This window comes from Candoia aspera, chromosome 7 (assembly GCF_035149785.1).
Source record: "Candoia aspera isolate rCanAsp1 chromosome 7, rCanAsp1.hap2, whole genome shotgun sequence".
Taxonomy (NCBI): Eukaryota; Metazoa; Chordata; class Lepidosauria; order Squamata; family Boidae; genus Candoia; species Candoia aspera.
In genome coordinates, this window is record NC_086159.1 from 7363285 (window position 1) to 7390745 (window position 27461).

The window sequence follows — 27461 nt, forward strand, 5'->3', positions numbered from 1 at the left end:
CCCATCACTGCTTTCACTGTGATGACAGCTCTTTTTTCAGGCCCTTTTTGCATTGTCTGTGAGCTGTCACAATGATTGTAGAATTTTCCCATGGAAATGGGATTTTTTTTCTTCATCCTATTAAAAGTTAATGCAGGTTTGAGATCATCCCAGTTATATTAGTGTTTCTTCCATCCATATTTGTCTTACCAGATGAAGTAGCTGTTTCCCATTCTTCCTTCCCATTTAGTGGGACACCTCAGACTCTTTTAAAGTACCCTGATTGTAACCCTAATGTAACCACTTAAATGATCAGCTAGGTGACCTTGGGCCAGTCCCTCTCTCTCAGCCACAGGAAGAAGGCCAGGCAAACCATGTCCAAAAACATGTTGCCAAGAAAACTGCAGGGACTTATCCGTGTAGTTGCCAGGAATCAAGACTGACTTATAGACAGCAAATAAATATATTTATTCTATAACTTTTATAACCGGAAAGAGAGAAAACCCAATCATTTCAAATAATAGTTCTGAAGAGGGGAAATACACTTCTAGCTAACGTGGGCAGATTATTCTTGGCAACCAGGTTGACCAATAGCTTACTGTAGTTCAAGACTTTACCCCTCTGCTGCTGCTTTTCCCTCCTGCCCCAGCTGGCATCTAATTCTGACTTTCCTAAGACCTTCTCCCATGTTAGGCTGCAACACAGTTCCCGTGCCTGGATGTCACCAGTATAGCGTGGTTAATCACAAGGAAGCTTTCAATGGGTATGGTTTACCATAATGCAGATGAGCTTATGTGAGCTTCAGGCTTACGTGCTTCTCCTTCCTCTATGGAGCCAGACTTTTTCTCTTACCCCAAATACGTTTCTGAGCAAACATTAAGCCTAGATACCTCCAACGCTAAGCGGCTTGGGCCCTGTCCTCCATATGCGATAAACTGGGAGCTTTGATCTTCCTCAAAGGATTTATTATGGGTGCTGCACCAGGAGGAGGCCTGGTTCAGTCTAGCGCAGTGTTTCTCAACCTTGGGAACTTTAAGATGGGTGGACTTCAACTCCCAGAATTCCCCGGCCAGCCATGTATTCTGGGAGTTGAAGTCCACCCATCTTAAAGTTCCCAAGGTTGAGAAACACTCGTCTAGCAGGATAAGGGCCTTCTTAGTGGCAGCAGCAGCAACATAGTGGCCTCTCCTTCCTCCTAAAATGTGTGCTGCCTTCTCTCCACTTTGCTTTAGGAAGGAGGCTAACCATCTATTTTTATAGCTTAGCTCCCCGACACCTTTTGATTTTTATGGTTGTGAATGGCTTCTGGATTTTGAACATTTGAAGATGTCTAATCCTATTTTGTATATTGTTGTCATTATGACTTTTATATTGTGTTTTACATTTTAAAATTTGCAGGTTTTTTGTAATTGCATAATGTTATTGTTGTTATATTGGCTTATACTATTTAGGCTTTTTTTTTTAACTGGGAGTGGGCAAGGTGTAAAAGGAACAGAGAAATATAAGATAGCAATATAGGTAGTCCTTGATTTACTACCACAATAGGGACTGGAATATTCGTTGTGAAGCAGGGCGGTTGTTAAGCCAGGCATCACATGACCGCACCTGATTTTATGACCTTTTTTGTGGCGGCTGTTAAGCAAATTACCATGGCCGTTAAGGGGATCACGTGGTTCCCCATAGATTTTGCTTGTCGGAAGCCAGATGGGAAGGTCTCAGATGGTGATCATGTGACCCCAAGACACTGCCACCATTGTAAATACATGCCTGTTGCCAAGCACCTGAATTTTGATCATGTGACCGTGGGGAACACTGTGACAGTCATAAGTGTGAGGACCAGTCAGAAATGACTTTTTTCAGTGCTGTCATAACTTCGAACAGTCACTAAACGAATGGTCATAAGTCAAGGGCTACTTGTACTTAATTTCTCAAAGCATTTGGTAGTCACCTGATGAAATCCTGCATATTGATTTGACTGCCTGAAGTTCACTTTCTGGAAGTTCCCTACATTTAGTTTGCAAAGTCTTCCTTTGCCCTCGTGCATTTGGCAAAGAGTAAAGGATGCAAAGTTTCATTTTGTTTTAAAAGCGACTGGCCATCTCTGAACTTTTTGTGTACTGCTTGTTTACAGAAAGGGATAAATCTGAGAAATGGGGTCCTTGGCTGGAGAGTCACAGAGCCATGAGGTCCCTGCTGGTGGCCAGTTCCCCTTTTAATAAAGCAGTGCCAATATAAGACACTAGTCCTGACCTTGAAATGACTTTGGCTCAGGAGTGAAAGGTTCTGGAATACCTCATGTATGCTTGCTTGCTTATTTATTTATTTTATTTACACGTCACCCATTCCCAAAGGTTCTGAACCGCTAATGATCCAAATCAATTTATAAACTAAAAAAAAGCCCTCTCAAAAATAATAAATAAACCCACATGTAATACAAATCGAATTTACAACAGTATTGACACTGTCAGCGGTAGACAGCATTGCATACTGGGTAATGATGTGCCATGTTTCTTGTTTCAGGTTTGAGTCATCTTCCCATGCCATCAGTATGAGTACTTACTTGCAGGAACAAAGGAGGGAGCTGTACAGCAGAAGTGGGGAGCTTCATGGTAGGACTGGTTATATGATTTTTTTCTTCCTAGCATTTTTCCTGCAGGGGCAGGGTCCGCTTTTTTGGATCAACTGAATATTGATCCATTGGTTGCAACAGGAATTAACTGACTGGCTTGTCGCCCAAGCCTGACATTGGGCGCTGAGAGAGAGAGACTGGCTCAAAGTCACCCAGCTGGCTTTCATGCCTAAGGCGGGACTAGAACTCATAGCCTTCTGGTTTCTAGCCTGGAGCCATTAGACCAAACTTGCTCTCAGGTTTTAGGAATAATGTTGTACAAGATGTCCATCTCTCCAATGAGGGGGTTGGAATCTGCTTGTTTCTAAGGAAAATAAACCTCAATGCCAAGTTTGGAATGCATGTTGAAAATACTGGTTAATATGTCAACATTTCTAGTAAATACTGTGTTACGTGCACTGAACACAGAGGCTGACAGACTTCAAGGATACATCAATTATTTTTAACTGGCAATTTTGAAGGCAAAGGCAGGATGCTTTTTAATTGATATTGGGACAGGCCTGTCATAACATAAGAACATAAGCCGTGCCCTGCTGGCTTGGACCCTTGGCCCATCTAGTCTGATGGTCTTTTCTCACAGTGGCAAACCAACTGCACAAGGAAACCCACTGTTGTCCCAGCAGAAGGCCTTCAGAGGCAGCCCTGCTGCCATCAAGGCTGAGAGCCCTTGATCCCCAGGACTTCCATGAATTGGTCCAGCCCTCGTTTGAAGCCAGCCAAGCTGGTAGCCAGCACCACATCTCATGGTAGACACTTCCAAAGTTTAATTACACATTGTGTTAAAAAAAAAGTCCTTTGTCCTAACTCATGAATGGGTTCTGGTGTAGCCATGAAAATGTGGATTTGGCACTGCACGAACTAGTTGTACAGGAAACTTTGGCGCTTCTTCCTTTTTGCTTCCAACAAACCATAGTTTGTTTACTTAGTCAAAACAACAAACTATGCCTTGTCTCCAGCTAGAAAAGAGCCCTGGAAAAAAGGATGAATGAGGGATGAGGAAGAATCAAAGGGAGCTAGGAAATAGGGGACCTACCTTCTGTCTTAAGGTATGGGTGTGTCTTGAGGGTGTAATGACAATTGCACTCATTTGTTAAACACAAATGTGACTAGGTGTCCAGAGTGGGACTGTCAAAAGGAAGACCGGTGCTGGCCAAACAAGCATTAGCAGGAAACAGGAGTAGATATTTTTGGGTCGTCTCACAACTTCACCTCTGCTCCCTCACTTTCTATCACTTCCAGTTGATTTTCTTGCTTTTGGAGGATGCACACAGTCTGGAATTAAGTATGGACCCATTTTTTATACATTTTGATATCCTGAAATGGTTCACACACACACACACCCAATGGACTGTCTTGAACCTACCAGTCAAGAATGGCGAAAGGGGGCTTATATATTTCGGGGCAGTGAAAACGTAAAGGAAGAGGTGCCCCATATTATCAATTAGCTGATTTGCTGCTCTCCCTACAGCTCTCCCATTCCCCCCCTCTCTGCCACATGGCTGGCAGTGACAGGAGATGTTGCAGGGCTGTGGAAAAGGATGACTTCAGATGCTGGTGTTGCGCGGAGCACCTCAGTGGATTTTATCAAACCATCCTGAGTTGCTGGGAGTCAGGCGGCATATGACTTTAATTAATAATATAATAATAAGGAACCCTTTGCAAAGCATGACTGAAAAGGCCTTGCAGTAGCACTGCAGTCCATCATAATACACAGAGAGGTAAAATCATCCATGTTTATACTCTGGTATCATGCTAAAAGTACATTTTAGAGTGTCTGCTTATCGATCTTAGAAGCAGAAGGAGCTGTAGGCTATAAGGATCTGCTCCATCTTTGTCAATATGCAAGGCTTAATATGAACCAATATCTTGCCCAGGTCTGTTGTATCTGTCATCCCCAATTGCTGTTTCTACTTTGTTTTCTCTACTCCTCCCATATCATACCTCTGTTGATCCCTGTTAAATCTTGAGGTTGTTGAGGAAGTCAAAAAAGATGGATTGTCTTATGTACTGTCCCAAAATCATCGTCTGAGTTATTAGACTTTATCTCAGCACCTAGATGCTAGTTCGTAGCGGTGCAGAAGGGAATAGAGTACAAGAATGGGGAAGGACTTTGGATTCACAGAGAAAAAGGTGCCTTGGAATGCAAGGAGACATGCATGTAGCATCTGTCTGCAACTCCTTAAACCAGTGTTTCTTAAAGTGTGGTCTGAGAACCCCTGGAGGTGAAGGTGAGCAAATGCAATTACACTCTGATTGAGGGATGCACGTTAATGTGTTGAGCAAGGAGAGTGTGCAGTTAGAGCACCAACTGAATGAGGAGAGGTGAGATCTTGGCTTTTTCTTGATAAAAATGCCTGTGTACGTTAAACATTTTGTATTCCCATGAATTTACCATTCGATCTCTGATAGCTTTCCTATTCCTGATATGAATGCTACCGTTAATTCTACCAAGCAGCATGGTCTTCAAGGAGCTGTGGAGCACAGCAGTCACATTTCTTGTAATTAATGAAGTGCCCTTTGCATGGGAGAGACCATAGGATTTAATTACGATTGCTACCAGTGCCTCCTTCTGATTCTGACTCTGCTGTCAAATCCAGAACCAAAGGGACTTGGAGGTGGGGGCTCAGAGCCTAATGTCTCTTGCCAGGCAGGGCACCAGCATCCAGTCACTGAGCAAACCGTTACCAGAGGTGCAACATCAGTAAATCGGGCCCTGGAGGAATGGTTATTTCAGTTGATGAAAGCTTCAGTCATCCTTATCATGAAATGTGTGTGTGTGTGCATGTACGTAGGTGAAGTTCTTTAGGATCATAAAGGCAGAAAAATCTTCTGTTTGGTTTTGTTACCATGTTGCTAAGTTCACCTTAACTGCGTAACATCTTCTTTTCATGATGCTGTGGCAGCTGGACTCCCTCTTGTAACTCAGAAGTTGGGCTCCTTCAAAGGTCTGTCCTGCCTCCAGAGTTCTTCTTCAAGGTTTTCTGCTAAGCTCTCTGTTTGCTGCTGCTGCTCTCTTCTTCTGGATCAGAACTTCCCTCAACGGATTTGCTGTCCATGGAACAGCACAGTTGTTGCTGTGGAGTCCTCGGTGCTCTCTGAGCTTGGCTGTTTGCCTGCAGATGTTTCATGACCCAACTAGGTAGCATCATCGGTAGCTGCTGTTATTCACTGAAGCTACTCAAGGATTTACCATAAGCAGCCGAAGCCCTTCCCATCAGAAAGAGTAGCACAGAAGCAGCCATAGTTCAGAAGAAGAAACATGAAAAGGCATAACATTTGCATGTGCTTGCCTTACTGTGGGAGCACATTAGCCAGGGATTTGACTCATTAAAATGTTGATTATAGGGTTTTTACATTTAATGCAGCCCGCATTTATAATTTGCCTCCACTGGAGGAAAAAAAAAAGTATGCCAACATAATTTGGGGAGGAGGATAATATCCTTGGGCAAAGGAAACGGCCCTTTGAATGGGGTCCCAAGTGAAATCAACTTGCCAAAGAGATGCCATTTGAAGGCCACCTTCCTTTTCCTGCCAGGAATGTGTATCGAGAAACTTATAAAAAATCCTTGAAATGGCAAGGAAACAATCTACAGTATTTCTCCAGTGTTTAGTATTTCTGACAGTGTGGAAGTAAGTGCTAACTGTCTTGATTAATTTAGAGTTTTGTTGTTTTGTTTTGTTTTTAAAAGGGCAGTTGTACCTGACTGTAAAATCGTATGACCCACCTCTATTTTGCCTCTTGTGCTAGATTTCATCTAGGACAAGCAGTTTTTGAGGACCATATGGAAATTTATTCTTCCACTGTTCACTAGTCAGTCAGTAGGATTTTGCTAAATGTATAGACCTTCTTTTATATATGTTATATTGCATTCCCAGAAACACTCACCCCTTCAACAGGTCCACAATTCATTGTAGCTTATCTAATCTAAAACCACAGCAATCCAAAGGCTGTCTGAATCTGGGATAGACCAGAATTAAGATTCCCAGCTTTAGTTTTTCTTGAAAAAGTTATCTTTGGCCCTTTTAGAACCTGAGATATAAGATGGGACATGCAGCCATTTTTCTAATTCTTTACACAAAACATATTCAAATTGTACGGTTGCTGCAATCCAGTGAGTCAAATTAGTGAGGATCAGCTCGTCAATCGCTACCAGTATTGATGGCTGTGTCCTCTATCCAGAGTCACAGGCACTGTATTTTAAATACTAGCCAGCTGCTGAAGACCAGCAGTTTATGAGCACCCGTGCTTCCTGTCTATCCCAATGAACTTCCTGAATACATCTGGTTGGTCACTGGTTGCCTGTTGACCTTATCCAGCAAGGCTCTTGATTTATTCATTGTATTTATTGACCAAATGTGTATGTCACTTTAGTTACTAAGTAGCTTACAACTAGTGCAGTAAAACAGAGTAAACAATATTGGTTTTTAGATTTTTTATCCTGCCTTTATTACTTTTATAAGTAACTCAAGGCAGTGAACATACATAATACTCCTTCCTCCTCCTCTTATCAAATAGCACATCAGTTATCAAAACCAAAAAAGCCATATGTCACACCCATAATTGAGACATAACAATAACACTCAACCTCCAAAGGCTCTGGAGAAGAAGTGTTTTAACTTTATCTGGTCTATTTTTTTCTTGTGTATCCATTCTGGCCTCTTCCAATGTTACAGTGTGGTCGGCCAGTGATAGAAGTCATAAACTGATTAAACCATCCATTAGCTGGTTTAACCCAAGCCATTTTACCATGGTTTATTGAATAAGCCACAGTTGGCTGGTTCACACATAAAAACCACAGTACATGGGATCTCAGGATGTGCTGAAAGCAAGAATTCACATTTCCTTCGTTTTTCAGCAGAGGAAGAATGTAGGGACGCAGCTGCAGAAAGAAAAATGTATGGGATTGAGAAGTTTACCTCCTGAGAAACTACAAGTTTAGGGCAGAAGATATCCAGCACAGATTTGTCTCCTGAATTTAGTTAATACTGTCTTCCTTTTCCTGTCACCCGTTTCCTTCGTTTTGTAAATACTACTTCCGGATAAACATTTGTTGGACTTCACTGATCCCTCTTCTGTGAAATTGTCATGTAACCTTCTTCTGCTCTGCTGCTTTATATCTAACAAGAGGTATTGCAACAGGTGTCTGTCCCAAGCTGGAAAAGGAACCCACACACACACATCTTCCCCTGAAAACCAGCCTGGCATAAACAGCTTTTCCTACGCAGAGAATGGCAGTGTTCGGCCCCAGATCTGTCTCTCCCATCCTTCCTGGCCAAACTGAAGTGTGATTTGAAGTTTGAGCCAGGAAAGGTGTCTCCTTTGCATTGACTGTCAGCTGAATCATCTTGCTCAGACCTTATGAGCCCACTTATTATTTCCTTTCCATGCATTTTTTTCTAGTTTAGGAGATTAGCAGCCGCCATCTCTTCAAAGGCTATCCAATCAAGGAGAGGTTATTAAAACCAAGGCGCTTTATGACTGAGAATTAATTAGAGCAGCATTTTCATGCAAAACATCCAATTTTTTGATTAGCAGTGGAGCAAGGTCACAATTAACACTCTGGGAAGCTTAAATTGCCAGTATTTTGATTTTCAGGAAATGAGATTATCAAACAGAGGCCAGATAACTTGACAGGAAAAAAGAAGATAGGAGAAAAGGGAACTCTGTCTTTTTTAAAAAAAACAAAACCTTGTGCTACAGAAATGGCAGTTGAATCAGTAGAGAATTACATTTTAGTAATGGGGAGCAATTCTGCATGGCTTCTCTCCTCTTTCCATATCCAGAAGAAGCAGCTTGCAGAGAAGAAGTCTGCAATATTCCACCCCGGAGGGAAAGTGCCTTTAGCAACTTCTGTTCTGCCTTCAGTAATAAGATGCCCATTTCTCTTCCCCCTTTTATTTCTTATGCCTCCTCTGCAGTTTCTCTTTATCTTGGCCAAGCAAAAGCTGGAAATCAACCAATAAAAGATGCTGGGGAAGGTGGCATGGCTGGCACAAATGAAAGGGGTTTCTTCAGCTAACATAGTGGGAAGCAACATGCCCTGGATGGCGACGCCTTCCCCGTGTTGTCCAGCCAACACAAATGCAGGTGGCACAGAGATCTTTAGCCTGGGGGTTTCCCCAGGGTGAGAGCGGAGCTGAGCTGCAATCTGGGAAATTAGATAGCTCAATCCAAGAGAGGAAAGAAGGCATTTAAAGCCCACGTTCTTTCTGCGTAGGGAAATTACAAGCAGGCTGCATTTGATGCACAGTTTAATTAGAAATCTCTACAGTGTCATTGGTTGTAAAGTGGTTGGCTTCAATTAGCATCATGTATTAAAGGGCTGGTCACAATAAAGAAGCAAGAATCGGTCATAGAACTGGTTAGAAGATGTAATCTTAAATAGAGAAGATAGAAGTATCATTAAATCATTTAGAAAACATGACCATAACGCTATCCAGGTCAGTGTATGCGTGTGTAGACGGTTACCAAGGAGATGTGTTACAATCACATTTAATCCCACATCTCCCAAAAAACCCCAATCTCATAAAAAAATTAGGGGGCTAGTAAAATGCTAGTTGAAAGAGAGAGTAAATAGAATTAAATTTCTCATAGAGTAAGAAAGGTGCCACCGAATCCAAAAGGATACCAGTAGTCAGGGAAAGGATCAAGGAAGGTGGGAGAAAAATTAAATTCAAACTAGGTGGGGGGATGCCTGATAAAATTAAAATGTAAGTAGACAAGCAAGTTCTTCTTCCAATTCAGATTGAGAAGGATATTGCTAGAAACATTAAGATCAGAAGCAATAAAATTGTTAGAGAAGAGGAAGCTAAACTCCTAGATGACAAAATAATTAACGAGTGGCTGAAGAAGTTAATTGTAGAAGGAGAACCATGTCAGCGGTAGCAAAAAATCAGGAGTCTGGCAGCACTTTGTCCAACTAACAAATTATATTAAAAACTTTAACCTTGACCTATCATCATATGCAAATCAGCTGTAGCTCATGAACGCTTATGCTTACTGCTAGTCGGAAATGGGGCTAGCAGGCTCCTGAAGTAGTTAAAGAAATTGCAAACAGAAAGGCCGGGGAGCAGCCCCACTGGATAAACTTCAAGGAGGGAATATAGGCTGCCACTGTCATATTTCTATTCCAAGGATGCATTCTTCCAGAAAATAAAAATGTAGTGAAATCGTTGTCCATATAGAATTACTTTTTCCATATAGAACTATTCCTGCCTGCTATTTCTTGAGAAAATGTCTTATCTTTTGTAGCTGGAGTCCCGGGAAATGTTCCTCTTCCCTGCCTCAGTGTATTTTTTTTCCTTGATTCAGCTGCATTCAACAGTTGTTGCAAGGTCTCTCTCTCTCCTCCCCCCCTCCTATTCCCAAGGTGCAAATGTTTAAGACAGCTGTTTAAAGCTTTTATGCACGGACACCTGTTTGGGGTTCCTCCTCAGTGGAAATCTGTCCTTCTGGTTTTGCACACTTTCTACCTCCATCCTAAGAATGGGGAGGAAAACTCAGTCAACTAAAGATATGCAATACAGAGAATGAATATTCATGAGAAATCCTTTCTTCCTCAGCATACATTACCCTGGGAGGGCACCTGCTTTCCAACCAGCTACAGAGGTTCACCTTTGCTTCATTAGTGTCCTGCTTGATACATCAAACATCTTCTTGATTCTTAGCATTAAACTATGGTAAGACCTTGTTAGAGTGCAAGAGCTCTTTTTCATTTTCTAGCAGGCACTTTAAAAAAAAAAAATCACAACCTGTCTTCTAAATTCTCAAAATTTGGCATTCTACTGAGAACAGAGTACTTTTCTTTCAATAGAGATTGCCTCTCTGCAGTGGTAAATACCAATGTAATATTTACATGATTCTCTAGAACTTCAACCATTTTCTCTTCCATACTTGCTGTCTGTAACTCCTGTTTACTAGAAGCAAATGCAGGCTGATTCTTTCTTAGGTAAAATGTCCTTGAGAAATAATATTTACTTATTTATTTAGAAAGATGCTAGGGTGCCTACCCACATTAGCAGCCATAAGTAGCAAGTAAATATCCCTGTGGGTGTAGAATTGTCCAACCCTGTCCTGATAACATTTCTTAAAACTTTAAAAGGACTGGACAAAATGAAATGTTTTAAAACTCTTCATAAATAAGGTGGGAAAGGAGGAGGTGGGGCAGCAGCCTCAGCTCCAGTGATGGGTATCCCATAGTCTAAAGTCCATCATGGGAAAGATACAATTACCTGTTAAGCATAACTGTTGCAGGTCTTGCACATAGGACTCCATTGAAGGTCTAAGAGTAGAGGGTAGTCTATATGGACATAAGGGGTCCTCCAAGGAACTTGCAGCGAAACCAAGTAAGGCTTTCTAGACCATAGTGAGGACCTTAAATAGAGCCCAGAAAGCAACCAGTAACCAGTTCAGTGGCTTTAATACAAGCCTAACATGATGTCTCCTAGAAGCACCCTTGAAGCATCCATGTGCATCCATGTTGCTGTCTTAGAATCAGCTTCAAGGGCTGCTCCACCAAGAGTGCACTGTAGTAGTTCAGTCCTCAGGTTACCAATTCATCCATCACCAATGTCTGGTTTCTTTCCTGCAGCAACAGATGCAACTGGTTTTCTACTGTGCAGCTGATATCAGCCTATCTCTTCCCTGCCACTGATATAATGTGGCAATCAAGTGTCAAGGCTGGATTCTGGAGAACTCTGTAGGGTCAGTCAGATCCTTCAGAGGAAACGACCCATCCAGATCTACCAAATCAGGCAGACCCTGAAATCGCAGCCACTCTGTCTTGTCCAGATTCAGCTTCAGTTTCTTCTCCCAGATCCAGTCCTTGACAGCCCAGAGACCTCCAAATGTTCCTAAAATATCCAGCCAAGAACTGCCACGGAAGGACAGTTGGGTGTCATCAGTGTGCTGAGGGCAACTGCTGCATTCGACTGAAAAGGAGGTGACCCTGAATTTAAGATTCCCCCCCAAAAGAATAGTCACCAGGAAAACAAAACTGCTTTGCTATGCTACAATACACAAACCCATAAATATACATGTCAGAAGTCACACTCTGTAACAGGCAGACACAGGATTATGTGTATGTGTATGCACATTATTTAAATTACTAGGTGCTGATTAAAGTCAATTGCCTGTAAAATAAGGTATCCCATTTATAACATCAACTGATCCCTCATCTCTGTATAGATGTCTCAGCCAGTTCTCAAGGAGGCCACAAAAACCAATCTGATACCAGGTTGGTCCAGTGCCAAAGCAGGGGACAGGTGGAAGGTGTCCCATCCACAAGAGATCAATTTCTAGCTCGTTAGATCATGGGCAGGAGAAAGAGGAGCAAGAGTCTATATGTTGATTTTACTAGAAATAACTCTTGTACTTGATATAGAGCAGCCATTGGTATTTTGTAATGGCTTCATTAGCCTTTCTTCTCAGATGTTCCTCTATCCTTGAGTGCCTGTTTATCTGTTTCTGGTCCAGCTTGCCAAGAGAAGATTGACAATACATTCTCCTTCGCTCTCACTCTCAGTCTCTCTCACACATAAGCATGTGCGATCACGCACACACGCACACACACACACGCACATGCACACACCGTGTTTTTCTTTCTTTTAGGAGAAAGAACAAAAGGAAAAAGGAAGATGGGGAAGAGCAGTGTGTGTGTGTGAGATTGTGTGAGAGGGAAATGATAATTGAACAAGGAAAGAAAGAGAAGAGATTGAAGTCCTCTTTGGGCATTTCAGAAAAGGTTTGTTTCAGCAAGTGGTCCTGGCCAAGCAACAGCTGATTTTCATAGGTAACAGCATCTATGGTCATCTGTGTCTTCTTCCCATTTCACTGCTTTTCATAGCTACCTCTGTTCCTAGCAAATTAAAGACAACCTCCTCCATTTGCAGATAATTATTTCAAAAAAAGAAGAAGAAGAAGAAAGTAAATAAACTATGAGGTAAGATGGCACCTTGCAGGATAACCAGAATAGTTCCCAAGAGGCTGAGCAGAATTCTCCAAATGCCACCTTCACTTCCTCTCACTTCCCCTATTTTTATCTTGATAAAGACCATCTAGTAGATTATCCGAAGAAACACACAAAAACTCACAGTGGAGCACATATGGTACTGACCATCTTCCAGAACCACTGTGGACTGTGTCGTCCAGCCAGCAACGCTCAGAGGTAGCCAGTCTATTGCAGATACAGAGAGGGACACTCCCGTTTCTTCCCCATCACCATGGCAAAAGTTTGGGGATGATGCCTATATTATGTCTGCTCAGAATCATCCTGAAACCTGCAGGATATTTGTTCAAGCCTCCTGTTCTCATGGTCTATGGTCTGCACCCAATCTGTATTCCAGTGGGTATCAGCAGTTCTGATATAGGACAGAAGGCATGTAAGATCCACTCCATCAAGCATCTAGGAGATTGTTTGATATCTCCACCAGCTCCACCAGTCTTGGAACCCAACTGGGTGTATCAGAACTCAACTGGATGGATCCCAATTGAATGGAACCCAACTGGATCCATCAGAACCTGGCAGCAGTCCAGCCTACCAATCTAATTTTGTCCTCACTTCATAGATTGGGGCAGCTTATGATGGCAGAGGGCGGGGGCAGGTCCTGACAGAATTACATTCAAAGAAGCAAGCTTTTTTGCTTGACATTGTACTTTATAAAATTCTTGAGGGTTTTTTTTCCCCTTGTGTTTCTACCCTCCTCTTTTTTCTTTTGGTTGTTTGAGCTCAACTTTTACCAAGTATTGATCTATCCATGGCAAGGGCATAATTTGTGGAACACATATGTAAAGATTGCTCAACTCTAGATACACATTGGGGATATCCACTTGCTTGTGAGTAGGTTCTGAAAAGATCTGGATGAAGTCTATGAAAATCATGGAGGTCACAAAGTCCTGAGCTGCTACTGTTAAGGCAACCTGAGCATGAATATTAATAGTGAAATGACAGGAGTTGGAAGAGATCTTCCAGTTGTTGAGGTGGGGAAATTCCAAGGTATGAAAAGGAAACCTTTCTTAAAAATGCCCTCCCCTGTATGTCCCAAGTTCTTGAAATGTTGGCATTGTGGGCATTGTATATGAACTAGCCCCTTTGCAAATGGGGGTAATATTATGCAGTCATAGGCCAAGATGCTTTACAAAGTAATGTGGGTGGAGGGAGAGAAAAATGTAGGTCTGGAGGGAGAGAAAAATGTAGGTCTGGTGAGGGTGGCAAAGATGAGAAAGGGATGGATGAGAACTCAAGTGATGCCAGATATGAATCTTTGCATATAAAAATGTGCTATTTGGGGTTTGGGGTTTTCCCTGATATAGGACAACCACAGTCGTTCTTGGTGAAGATCTCTTCAGATTTATGTGTGATCAAGCAGGATGTGAATCTCACTAAAATCTGCCCATGAGGAGACGTATTTCACCATTTTATGCAAGGGAAAAATGCTTTTAAAGGCTTTTCAGATGTGTACTCAGGCAGAGTAAGACCTTTTGCTTCATTCAAATGCAGGAAAATGAAGATATTTCCTCAGTGTAATGTTCCTTTCTTATCTCTGCCGTGCCTCATGTTGCTATTTGAAACACGTCTTTGGCCTTCTGGCCTCACAGGATTTCAGTTTTCTTAATTAACCTCCAGGACTTGCCATGTGCCACCTCTCGAGTTCATCTGTGTGCCTGTCCCCTGGTGTGTTTGTGTGAACCAACTAAGAAAAATGGAAATGATTAGTCAAGTCAAGCCTGCTCTTTCATCCCTACCTAACACTGTGCAGTCTCATGATGTTGCACCCTTTCCTCTCTTTTCACAGATCTGTTGTTTACTGACAGCAAGTGAGAAAAAATGGTTTTGGTCTATCTGATTTCATTACCTTGCCTGCTTAGAATAAAAACTCATGCCCTGTTACATGAGGAAGCAACCTTGTTGGGGGTTTGGGGCAGCTTGCTTCAAATCTTCACTGCAGATTTTACTGTCCTCTCTCCTTTAGGTACTGACAATGATCTTGGTGAACTTGAATTAAAAAATAATTTAAGCAATCAACAAATGCCTTTGTTTAGGATCCCACTGGAATCTTTTCTGCCTCTCTGTGAGGTCCCTGATCATTGTTCTTATTTATTAAAGCTTTATTTAATTTATTTTACCCTATATAAAATAATTTATTATTAAAAAACAAATTTATTTATTAAAACAGAAACAGTTGAGAAAAAAATCCCCCCCCATTGGCTGGTTGTATTGGTTCAAGCAAAATAAAGTGTTCAAGTAAAATAAAGGGGGTTTGTTTTGTTTTATTTTTATAGCACATTTAATTCGCAAATTGCTTCACAAATACTGTATTGTCTAGCTACACAATAAATCTATGGACAAAGTTATTGCTTACCTTCATTGCAGAGCTGAACATAAAAGCTTGGTGTTTTGGTTCATGATAAGCAAGCTGCTGCAATTTGGGGCAAGGCTACTGAAATTCTGGACATACAGATAGGAAAAAGTGGACAGTAGAGATAATGAGAAATCTTCCATAGTTGATTTGTCACATCTGGACTTGGCTATTCCAGAGGTTTTTCTATCTGTGGTAAAGGAAGCCCTGTCTACAGCAGATGGCAGCATCTGGCTAACCTTGGCTGATCTCAAAAAACTCAGCCATATTGAACGTGGTTAATACTTGAATGGGAGCTCACCACTGAATACCAGGGCTCTACTTTAGATTGAGTGGCCCCAAAACATGAAAAATCATGGAAGAAGGCAAGGACAAATTACTTGCATATAATTGCCAAGAAATCTACATAGACATGTTCAGGAGTTTACTTCTTTATCTTTATCTGTGAAGTTCTTCCAAGTAACTCGTTTGATACTTTTACACTTTCAGCCCACCAATGATTTCATATTTTAGTTATTGAATCAACATGTTCTTATTGGTTAAATCAGAACATCATTCCATTTTCCTTCCCTCCCTCCCTCCGTCCCTCTCTAAACCTACTTCTTTTTAATGGCCTTGGATTTATCCTCTAAAGCTTCATTTTAAACAATAACCAGCTGTGTGTGATGGCATTTGTGCAACTCTGTTGTTTTCTGCATTATTTGAAATTGCTGGATCCTTGGAAGAGAACTTGTCTTTTGCTGTTGTATCTGACTGGCACAGATGCCAAACTAACCCTGTTGGATAGAAGAGACAATTGGAGCTGACAGCACAGACCTGTTGCCTGTCCTATGTATTAACTGGCAGATCCAAGCTGGACTCTCCAACTTGTCTGCTTGCCTGGTGCCTTCGTTAATGATTCTAGATGTACATGCATAATAATGTTGTCCCAGACATAGCTATTCTTGTGGCACAAACACTGGAGGCACCCTGAAGTTTATCAGGACCCGAGTTCCACATAAAAACAGGCAACTTCTGGTTTTAAAATTTGAACCTGTTCTTGAGATCTGCTGACATTCCGTTGAGGGTCTGACATAGACCCCAAATCTCTAGTACACCCCCTTGATTTTATTGATGATGGTCAGTGAATAATGGGTTTCTGAGATAACATAGTTGCTCTTAGCTAGAATTTCCTAGTGAGTGAAAAATACGACCTGAACAACTTCTGCTTGTCCAGGCATTAGCAGAACTGTTCTTAAATTTATATACAGCAGGATGGGTGTTTGCCCACTCTGCTCTCATTTGCTCTGAGATGGGCTCTGTTTTAGTGCTCTGCGCTCTGTGTGTGGAATTCACCACCATCAGTTAGTGATGGATTCAAGTATTTCTTTTACTCTGCTGGGTGCTTAAAGATGGTTTTAACCTCAGTAATTTGGGAGATGGCTCACACATGGACTCATTGGGTAAAACTGCATTCCTGTTGTCTTTAGAAGTTTCCAACTGAATCATGAAAGCCCATATGTGTTTGAATGCAGTATCTCCTTATTCTTACATCCTTCTGCCTGCAGTGACTGGAAGAGGCCCATGGTCCATTTTGAGCTCACTCTCAATACAGTTTCATGGTCTAAGTGACAAAGAAACTACCCTTTACCAGCTACAGCAGACTTTCCAACAGAGTTGTCTGTGAGTGTTTGTGGTAGTGATGGTTTTCTGAATATTTTCTATGGTTTTCCCACAAAAAACCATGACAAGGTTTCATGAGTATTAACTGTGTCCGTTCAGTCATAAGTCAACTGGGAACACACTCCCTCATTTATCCACACTAAGCCATCATACTAATTTCTCTCATGTGAGAAATTGGCATATGATGATCCATTCTGAGTGACCTAAGTTGCATCATGGGAACACCCAAATTTGCGGCTCTTGTTAATGTGTTTCAATTCTGGGCTGATCACTTGAGAAAGTTGTAATGAAGGTTTGATGGTGTGAAGCTTGGAATTTCTAAAATAATATTTTACAAACTGTTGTAACTGTGGAGTCCTTGGTGCTCTCTCAGCTGGGTCGTTGGCTTGCAGACGTTTCATTACCCGACTAGGTAACATCATCAGTGCTGGTGAGGGTGGGGTTTGCTCCCTGTTTATATACAGTAACTTGCCCTGCCAGTGTTGGTGGGAGGGTGGTTTTCTCCTTGGTAGTTCCTCGATTAGGGAATTCTTTTGTGCTTGATTGTTTGCCTGGTGTTCATCCCTGCTTATCTGGGTGTTGGCTGCTGGAGAAGATGTGTTTGGTCTTTTTGTTTCCCTCTTAGCTTTTTTTATTGTCTCTTCTGAATGGTTCATAAATGTGGTTTATCTCTATGTGCCTATTGATGGCTGATTTGTCTGAATGCCAATCTTCCAGGAATTCCCTAGTGTTTTTGGATTTAGCTTGGTCTAGGATGCTCACAGTTTCTCGGTTGAAACTATGGTTTTCTCTTATTGGAACTATTGTAAATAATTAGGAATTTGGCTTTCTTCCTGTGTTTCTCTCTGGGAATTTAAGTCCTATGATTACCCAGTTGTGTTTGATTTAATTGTCAATTTCAGCCAGTAGATGGTCTCCACTGTAAAAGTTGCATGATCCTAACAACTAGCACATGTAAACCAGTATTTAAAAAATATTCTTTTTCTCTATGGTGGATGGATGGATGGAGAGATAGGCATGTTTTTGGGAAAACTATTTCCTAGATTCAAATATGTGTTTCAATCCAGTGTTGAAAGTTTCTGGCTCATAATTGTTGATTCCTTTATTCAGAATATGCTATGTAGCAAAGTTGCCATTTCTTCCCAATGTTCTGAAATGACTTTAATGCTGAAGTAAAGCTTTTGTCTCAGAGAAATTTGATTGGTCACTCAGCTACCACTGAGATCATGGACTGTAGACTGTATGGCTAGAGTGACTATTACTATAAACTGGGAATGGCTGTGCAGGATGACATTGATGACGGAAATACTTGAATTTTCATGCTTTTCATACGTTTTTAAGCTTTTGGACCAACGTGAGAAATCACCTGTGGGATAAAATGTCATGATGTGCTGGCTGACTGACTTAACTTTTTAAGGATGTGCTTCAACTGGCCACTCTGCAGATTAAGTTGGCAGGACATTGTCTTCCTCGATTATCCTTGGAACCTGATTCCATGGCAGGTGATTTCTCCCACATTCATTCTCTGGTTTCCTTCAGGGGTCCATAGGCCATTCTGGACATTTCAGCAGAACACTCCCAGCTCATTCTGGAACAGGCAAGCTATCAGCAGCCAGTGCTGCCATTGCGATGCCCCAGCCGTTGTCTCCCTCTTCCCACAGCTCCAAGCCTGGACAGCTTTCTCCCATTCTTCCAGCCTGCGGTTATCAGAGGACTGAGCAGAGTGCATTTCTGGGTGATCGTGTGACAAACTGCAGAGGCAGCGTTATTCTGACAAGTTACTGCCCTCTTGTAGTGGTGTTCTTGATGTCGATTTTATCCTGTGCAATTTAGTGGGCACCTGGAAAAGGAAGCCATCCTATCTTCAGCATGTCCCTGAATAAATTCCTTTCCTTTCACTAAACTTTGTATAAGTGTCCTGAGAACAATACGTTTTAGGTGTGTGTGTGTGTGAGAGAGAGAGAGACAGAGAGAGAGAGAAGCAGAATTAACATTGAGGGCGTTAGGCAGTGCTTGGTATAATCTCAGAAGATGGAAAATGGTCTAAGCAGTGGAGGGGGGCAGGCTTCTAGCAGCATGAGTGGTGGGATCTGCTGAGTTGCTTACTGATCCCACTGGCTAATGACTGCAAATGAATTGTGCAAGATGAGAAAAAATATACATTGGCATACAGGTATTCCAGTCTCTGAATGTGTGCTGGATTTGTGTAATGTGGGGAGCAGAGATGGTTGGGATGCGACAGGTTTTCTTATTGGCAGAGCCCATAGAATAGCAACAGTCCTCTCTGCACAGATGCACTGTGGAGCTTCATTGTGGCAAAGTAATGCTTCTTGAATGAATTATATGCAGGGAGAGCACACTGCCCAATTTCCCTTCTTTGTAATCCAACTCTGAAGTTGGATGCAATTGGTAGCTGCTAAGCAAATGGTAAGACATTTTAATGAAAGTGTGTGGAACTGGAATGATGGGGTTTGATTGTCTGTATTGGGAGTTAATGACGCAGTTGTCGAAAGGCAATGCAGAGAGAAGAACGGTGGGCAGAATGCCACTGAAATTAAACTGGCTAATTTTCAGGCCCAGATTCATGGTTTTATTTATTTTCAGCTAGGAGGCTCTGCAGAGCTGTTATTATTACAGGCTTAATTCTTAAGATGACAACACAGAGATGTCCACTCGCTTGTGTTGGGTAAAAGAAAGTCCATGAATGATATATGTCGATCTTTGCTGCTAAAAATAGGAAATAAATCCACAAATATCCAGAATTTGGTGTAATGTGAAACTTTGGCTTATTCTTCAAGGAATTCTAAGGTTGTTTCAGGGATTTTGCTTTTTAATGGGAAAAGAATAAGATTGTTCTCCCTAGAAAAACTGTGGAACAATCAAATGGTCAACAAGATTTAAGACACATCAGAGATTTGGGGGGGGGTTTCCTGTTAATAGTTATGTTTAGGTAAATTTCACCCTTTTTCTGTGAATATTTATAGTCGTTTCCCTGGAGTTTGTGAGAGTGATTTTGCCTCCGTCTTTGCTAAATTGGATATAAATTGGAAATTGGATAGAGCCAGTTTGGTCCAGTGGTTAAGGTGCTGGGCTAGAAACCAGGAGACTGAGAGTTCTAGTCCTCCCTTAGGCATGAAAACCAGCTGGGTGACCTTGGGCCAGTCCCTCCCTCTCTGCCCAACTCACCTCACAGGATTGCTGTTATGGGGAAAATAGGAGGAGGAAGGAGTATGAGGTATGTTGGCCGCCTTGAGTTTTTTGTAAAAATAATAAAGGCAGGTCAAAATTAAATAAACAAACAAACAGTTCTGGGTCTCTTGGATTTTAGCCCTTATTGTTGTGGTTTCCTAGAAGAGAGAGATGGTAATTCCTAACTACATAAGAAGAATCTTGTTAACCCAAAGCCAGAAGTTTGGGTCCAGCACTGGTGTGGAACTAACCAAACATTATATATCATACAGAGAAGAACTGGGTGATTTCCTGCTTCCATGGATGGAGCCTGCTTAGCCTTTCAGGAGCTGCAGTTCTGTATTCCCACTATATTGAAAGGCACCTGAACTTCTGGGCATGGAATGGAAATATTTGCAGACAGTTTAGGGAAGGAGTTTTCTTTTTTCAGGATAGAAGCAGTGTTATGTGTTCTAGAATCAGGGATGGATGCCTCACAGTGGAGACACCTTACATCGAAAATTTTAGCAGAAGCCCTGCTTTGGAAATTGCCTTCTGGTCCTTAGGTCACAGCAAATGTCTTGCCTGGCTGTACTGTTGAGTAAAACAAGGTGGAGAGCTCAGTTTGGTATCATTTATATCCTCAGGAACTGATCTGAATCTTGTCTCTCCCCTCTGCCTGTTTCCTTGGTAAAAACTGAACTGCGGTCTGATTGACTGATTGATTGAAGTCTCACTTTGATTATATGTTTTCTTGCTTTTCCTGCAGCTGTTTGGCCACAGGGAGACTTTCTTTGGTTAGACCTTCTAGCTGCCTTTCAAATGGCCCTTTGACATCACCTGGCCAGCAATTCTCCACAATTCAGCAACTGTACTATTTTATACAGAACCTTATAATGACCGGGGAATTGTTACACTCTTAGGTTATGGACTTTTTTGATTCAGAATTTCTACCAGAGGACATTGAAAGGTGTTTGCAAACGTGTTATTATGAGTGCTATCCACAGGCTCTGTGTGGAAGGGCAGCTGTGTCAGCTGGACTCTAGTGGAGATGCTGATGGCAGATTGGGAGACGGGTACAAATGCTGCCCCCTCATTGGAACTTGGTGTCAGATAAGAGATGGGAATACAGTTCTGGATCTCTGGCATTTTATTAATTATTGTTGCAGTTTCCTGGAAGAGAAGGTTGTTAGTTCCTAACTATATAAGAATCTTGCTCTTCTGGATCTGGAGTGGTGCACATGCTGGGTTATCTTCCAAAATACACACTATTCTCTACTGCTTGCTTCCTTTTGTGTTTTGGAGGCCACATGGGGAGATGGCAATACAACCTTCTGTATGGGAACACTTTGGACCTTGGGTAGGATAGATGCCGATCTGCTGAGCTGTAGTAGACTGCCAGGGATCCTGATCTACACAACATTATTCTGATAACATGTGTTGATTGCTTTCTAATGTTACCAAGGAAACGGATAAAAAAGCATCCCTTTCTTACATTTGTGTGGCTGTCAGCTAGAACTAAACAAGATTCTGTGTTAAGCTGACAGGATGGAAAGAGTGGAATGGGATGGGCAAGCCAAGTGATTCAAAACAGGCCCCATTCTTCTGAGACATGGGTAATTTAAAGTGGCCAGGAATTCAGACTAGTCCATACTATATCTCTGCTTTTAGGCTTCGTAGGATTGGGGCAAGGTATACATGAACCTTCCCAAATTGGTACTCTTCAGCTTTGTTGGATTACATCCCCCATAATTCTGACTAGGAGTTAAAAGAAACCATTGAATCAAGTTACCTTGGCATCCCCAAAGGGGCAGATCATTCAATAGAACCACTCTGGGTAGACATGTCAGCTCATAAAGGTGGGTTGATGGTGGGGGTGTATTATTGTCCCCCTGACCAAGATGCTCAAAGAGATCTAGAAATGGAGAGGGAAATCAGGAAGGCATCCTCAAAAGGAAGTCTTGTCATTACTGGAGATTTCAATTATCCACACATTGACTGCATGGATGTGTGTTCAAACCATGACAGAGAGGTGATATTCTTAGATACAATAAAAGACTGTGCGCTGGAGCAGTTGGTCATGGAACTGAGGAGGGAGGGGGCAATACTAGACCAACTCGTAAGCAGCATTCAGGACTTGGCGAGATAAACGTAGACAGTTAAACCAATTGGGAACAGTGACCATAATGCAATAAAATCCAACATTCAGAGAAGCAAAAACCTACATAACAAGTCCCACACAGTCATATTTGACTTCAAAAAAAGGGAGCTTCTAAAATTGAGAAGACGGGTGAAAAGGAAACTCAAAGGGAAGGTTGGAAGCTCCCTCCAGAAAGCTGGGCTGTTGTTTCAAACCACAGTAACAGAGGCTCAGGCACCATGTAATCCAGAAATTAGGAAAATGCCTCCATAGTCCAAAAAGAGGCCTGTGTGGTTGACTAGCACCGTAAAGGAAGCTATTTGGGCCAAGAAAGCATTGCTTAGAAAGTGGAAGACCTGTCCTGATGCAGAGAGTGAAAAGGAGCATAAACTCTGGCAAAGAAATGCAAAGAGGGAGGCAGAAAGAAAGTTTGAGGAACATATTGCCAAATTGGTGAAGACAGAGAATTAAAAATTCTTCAAATACATTAGAAGCAAGAAGCCAGCCAGGGAGGCTGTTGATCCCTGGGATGAAGAAGGAATTCAAGGTATGCTTAAGAGGAGAAAAGGAAATTGCAGAGAAATTTTGCCCCCATCTTCACAGGAGAAAAATTGGGGGAGATCCCTGAGCCTGAGCTTCTGTTTTTAGGAAGAGAATTAGAGCCATATAGTGGTGACAAGAGAAGAGCCGCTAGGCTTTATTGACAAATTGAAATCAACAGGTACCAGGCCCCGATGGCATCCACCCAAGGGTTATTAAGGAGCTTAAAGCTGAGGTTGTGGACCTTCTTGTCATGAGTACCTGCTCGCCATCCTTACTCATGACACTTCTAACTAAAATATGCAACCTGTCTGCACAGTTGGCCTCTGTAGTTGAGGACTGGAAGGTGGCCAACAGAACTCCAATTTTTAAGAAGGGCTCATGGGGAGACCCAGGAAATTATAGGCCTGTCAGCTTAATGTCTGTTCCCAGAGAGAGAGTGGAAACTGCTGTTAAAGATAAAATTAGCAAACCTTTGGAGACGTAAGCCTTGCTCAAGGATACCCAACATGGCTTCACTAAGGGAAAGTCCTGTCTAACTAATCTGCTAGAGTTTTTTTAGGGTATTAATAAACATGTGGATAAGGACAAGCTAGTAGACATCTAACAAATCTAAGTAGCTGTTCAAAAACCCTTGGATAAAGTCTCTCACCAAAGACTTCTCAGTAAGCTTAATGGCCATGGAGTAAAAGGGCAGGTCCTCTTGTGGTAAGCAACTGGCTAAAGTGTAGGAGTGCATGGACATTTCTCACAAAGGAGGGAATGTAACTAGTGGGGTCCCCAGGATTCTGTCCTAGGACCAGTGCTTTTAAACGTATTTATAAATGATCTGAAATCGGGTGTGACTACTGGAATAGCCAAGTTTACTGATGGCACTAAATTGTTCAGAGTGCAAAGAACTCCAAAGGGATCTCTGCACATTAGGGGAGTGGATGTCAAACTGGCAAATATCATTCAACGTGAGCATCTGTAAAGTGATGCACACTGGTGCCAAAAATCCCAATTACTCATACAAACTAATGGGATCAGAGCTAGCATGAGGAAAGAGATCTTGGTGTAATGGTAAACAGTTCAATGAAGGTGTCAACAGCATGTTAGGGACAATAAGAAATGGTGCTGACAATAAAGATGCCAATATAATGCTCTTACAAAAATCAGTGGTTCAGCCACAACAGCCATGTTGTATGCAGTTCTGGTCACTGCACTTCAAAAAGCTTCTGGCAGAGCTCAAGAAGGTTCGGAGAAGGGCAACTAAGACATACAAGGGGCCGGAACAGCTTCCCTGTGAGGAAAGGTTGAGTCATTTGGGGCTAGAAAAGAGGTGAATGAGAGGGGACATGATTGAGGTGTACAGAATTATGCACTGTGTGGATAAAGTGGACAAGGAGAAGCTGTTTCCCCCTTCCTAAAATTCTAGAAACAGAGGTCAGCCAATGAAATTGACTCCTGGAAGAATCAGGATGGACAAGAGGAATTTTTTTTACACTATGCATAATGAAACTTTGGAATTTGCTACCCCAAAATGTGCTGACTACCAGCTTGGCTGGCTTCAAAAACGGGTTGGACTGATTGATGGAAGTCTTTGGGATTGGTGGCTATTAGCCTTGGTGGCCGTGGGATGCCCTCCTTTTGAATGGCATCTGCTGGGAGACGAGTGGGCTTCCTGGTGCGGTTGGCTGGCCACCGTGAGAACAGGCTGCTGGGCCAGGTGGGTGGGGGTCCAATCCAGCAGGGCATGGCTTATGTTCTGATGTAGTCCCAGCAGCTGGGAGTTTCCAGCTTGGAAAAGCGCGACCTTACAGTGAAAGACTTTGCTGTTAGTGCAAAGTTAGTCCATGGCATGTGCTACGATGCCCTTTTGTCTCCTGGCAGGGTGTTTGGACAATAATTTTGTTTTTATTTTTCATAACGAAAAGCTGGGGAGGGAATGAAGGTACAGTTTGAAAAGAAGAAAAAGAAAATGTGTTAGTTAACTTTCACTTTATCACGTTCTTGTTGCATTCACCGAATGACAACTTCAGCAGTACCTCAGAACGTCCCTCTGGGGCTCCGTGTCTTCTCATTTGGACTCTCTGTGGGCTGTTTGTAGCAATTTGGGTGGGGGTCTCCTCCTTTAGCAGCCTGCTAGGCTTGTGGGACACGTGGGTCTGGTCTCCCTGTTGGTGCTTTCCCTGCCCTTGGTGACAGAGGGCTTGCACTCAGCCACTGAGCTTTCCTCACCCACCCAGGCCTTGCCATAGGGTGTTTCCACTGCCATCACTAGCAAGAATTGGTGTTGGCTGCAAAAGGTGTTATGGTTTCTTATGTCCCCACCACCACCATCACTCCCTTTTTGGAAGGTCAGTATTTCACTCTAATTGAAGACCTAATTTTGTAGGATTGGATTTATAGCTTCAAGTAATTTATGTAGCAAAAACTCCATTACTGTTTCCTTCTTTCTGTGTGGTTGCTGCCTTCATCCTCCCCTGCTTCCTTTTCACCAGTTTAAAATGCACATAAAACACTAATTTGAAATGTAGTATAAAGTTAGGCCCCAAGCATGCTGAGAGCAAATCAGCCTTATTGCTACCAACCTGTTGAAGGGCTTTAAATTAGCTTTGACATCTGGGCAGGACTTGTTTATGTGAACATCGTAGACAGCTCACTTAAAACGTCAGCGTGGTGTGTTCTGCCAGCGTGAGAGACAAATTTAGTATCTGGAGCTATCAGGAAACAGACCAGAAATAAAATAGGGAAGCCCTGTAATTCTGTTTTTTAAACTAAGTGTTTAGAAAATGTGTGCCATTTCAAGCCCTGTCTCAAGTTATGGCCTTAATTCCCCTCAGTTGTGAGGTTGACAGCTTAGACAGTCGTATTTGGTGGCTGCGGTTACCATAACTGAGCCTATACTTGATCTTAGCCAAAGAACTTCATCAAAATCTCTGCCTTGACTTCTTTTCAATGGCTACCACGCACCCTCATTCACCTGATTAAATGATGTGTGTTCTTCAGTTACACAGGGAAGATTTGCAGGGGTCCCATATTCGGAACGGCTACATCCTTGTCTCTCAAGTCAGTTGCACATGTTTTGCTGCATTGTTCTTTCCATAAGGATTCCCAGCAATCTATTAAGAGCACCTCTTTCAAGAAACGCCTTGGGCAGATCTGGCTCACATTATGCCACTTTCTTTTTATCCAATTCAAATGTAAACATTCCTTTCAAGGTGGGGAAATCTGGCTTCAAAGACTATGCTCCCAGAGTTGTTGGGAGGTGGGGGGGGGGGAGGAGGAGGAAGCAAATGATATGGGTATGGGCGTGATTTAAAGGTTGATCCATAGATTCAGATCCAATTCTGCTACTCTCTTCTAATTTGCTGTTTATTGTTTGGCGGTTGCTGTCACGTCTTCTTCATGTCTTCTGGATCTTGGGCCGTAATAAAATAATTGCCTATGTCTGCAAACAAAGGCTGTTGTTGCTGGTCTGCCTTGAGAGCTTCCCAGGAACTTTTGCCCCTTGGCTAGTTGCCATTGGAGACATAATGCTTGGACTGAATAGACTTGATGGTCTTGACCCAGCTGGGAAAATCTCACTCTTTAAAAGTGCAGCATTTTAGCATTTTTTTCTCTCGCGAAAGCTAATGTGATTCGTATAATGCCTGTTGCTTACCTAGACTGTCCTTGAGAGGGAATAATAAGAATCTCTTACAATACCGAGAGCGCACTGGAGTGTCAAGGCTGTTATCCTGCCTACTGCTTTAACCTAAATTGAGATACAGTTTTGCTTGTTCGGTTTCCATTGGATGCAAAATTGTGTTGACGAGGACCGTTTGTAGACGCTTTGCTTTAACAAGGGGCTAAAGGTTCTAAATCCCAGACTTCACCTGATGCATTCAAAAAACCACATAGAAACAGACAATATTGAATTAAAAGCTGGATCGAGGAGTCCCAAATCATTGGGAAAATAAGTGAATTCCAGGAATTACAGTTTTGTGAATGAATGAGGAATCTAATCTAATCTTTGGGAAAGCCATGGTGTAATACAAGTAATTTATCCTGAACTCACTACAAGCTGGTGTTGAATTTACTTTATGGTATATCGCCTTATCATATCATTGCTCATAAAGGAATCAAGACAGATTACCAAAGTAATCCCTTTTTGAGCTTAGTTCGAATATACGTGTTTGCTAGAGAAAGGGTATATGAATTTAGCTAGAGAAGAAGCCCAAGGGAAAACTGTCTCATGTAACCATTTCCCAAAGATGTTAATGTAATTGATTATAGTTAGTTAAGTATATGTCAGAGTTGGCTTAAGTATTATCGATGCTGGTTATGAAGCAGAATGTTAGAAGAATGAACTTTTAAGGCATCTTCCCTAAATGTCAGTGTTTTCATTCTGTTCTCTAAGGAATCACATACGCTTGCCCGCATACATACACTCATGTACACAGAGAGATATTTTATATAGATTAATCTTCCTCCAGAGTGACTGTTTATTGTGTATTGATTGAGATAAGTAGAAAATGGCACTTTGAGCTACTATTGTCCACTTTTAGGTTGGAACAGAGGCATATATTCTTCAAGAGAAAAATGTTATCCATTAATCTAGACTTCTGTCATTCAAATATATGGGAAATCTATAACTTCTCCAAACTTCTTTAGCATGACACAGTTCATGTAGTTTAACCTCCAGCTAAATTTGATTTAGGGATGTGCAAAAGATTCCATTGTGGATCCCCATGATTTTGAAATAGGCACTTCTATGCTCAGAAAGTGCATGTGTGCTCTTCTGATGGATGGCTCAGCAGCGGCAGATCTGAACCCATCGTCCCAATCCACCTGTCCAGCATAGCCTGGATCTGCCTTCCTGTCTTATCACTGAAGCTGCCACCACTTACCATCCAGGGTGATGCCTTTATCGGGCATCCTCTCCCCCCCCCTCAAGGTTTGTGTGTGAGAGAGAATCCTCATTACCGCTATGCATTTGCTGGGTCCCCATTACCTTCATAA

At 42.1% G+C, this 27461-nt stretch overlaps 1 protein-coding gene across 1 annotated transcript in view; it reads left to right on the plus strand.

Moving 5' to 3' along the window:
- The window catches only part of EXOC4 (exocyst complex component 4), a 387317-nt gene that overhangs the window by 137657 nt on the left and 222199 nt on the right, over window positions 1–27461 (plus strand). Inside the window, exon 9 of the mRNA XM_063308928.1 lies at window positions 2500–2588. Within this exon, the coding sequence (XP_063164998.1) occupies window positions 2500–2588 (89 nt within the window). The remainder of the gene's footprint in view (window positions 1–2499; window positions 2589–27461) is intronic.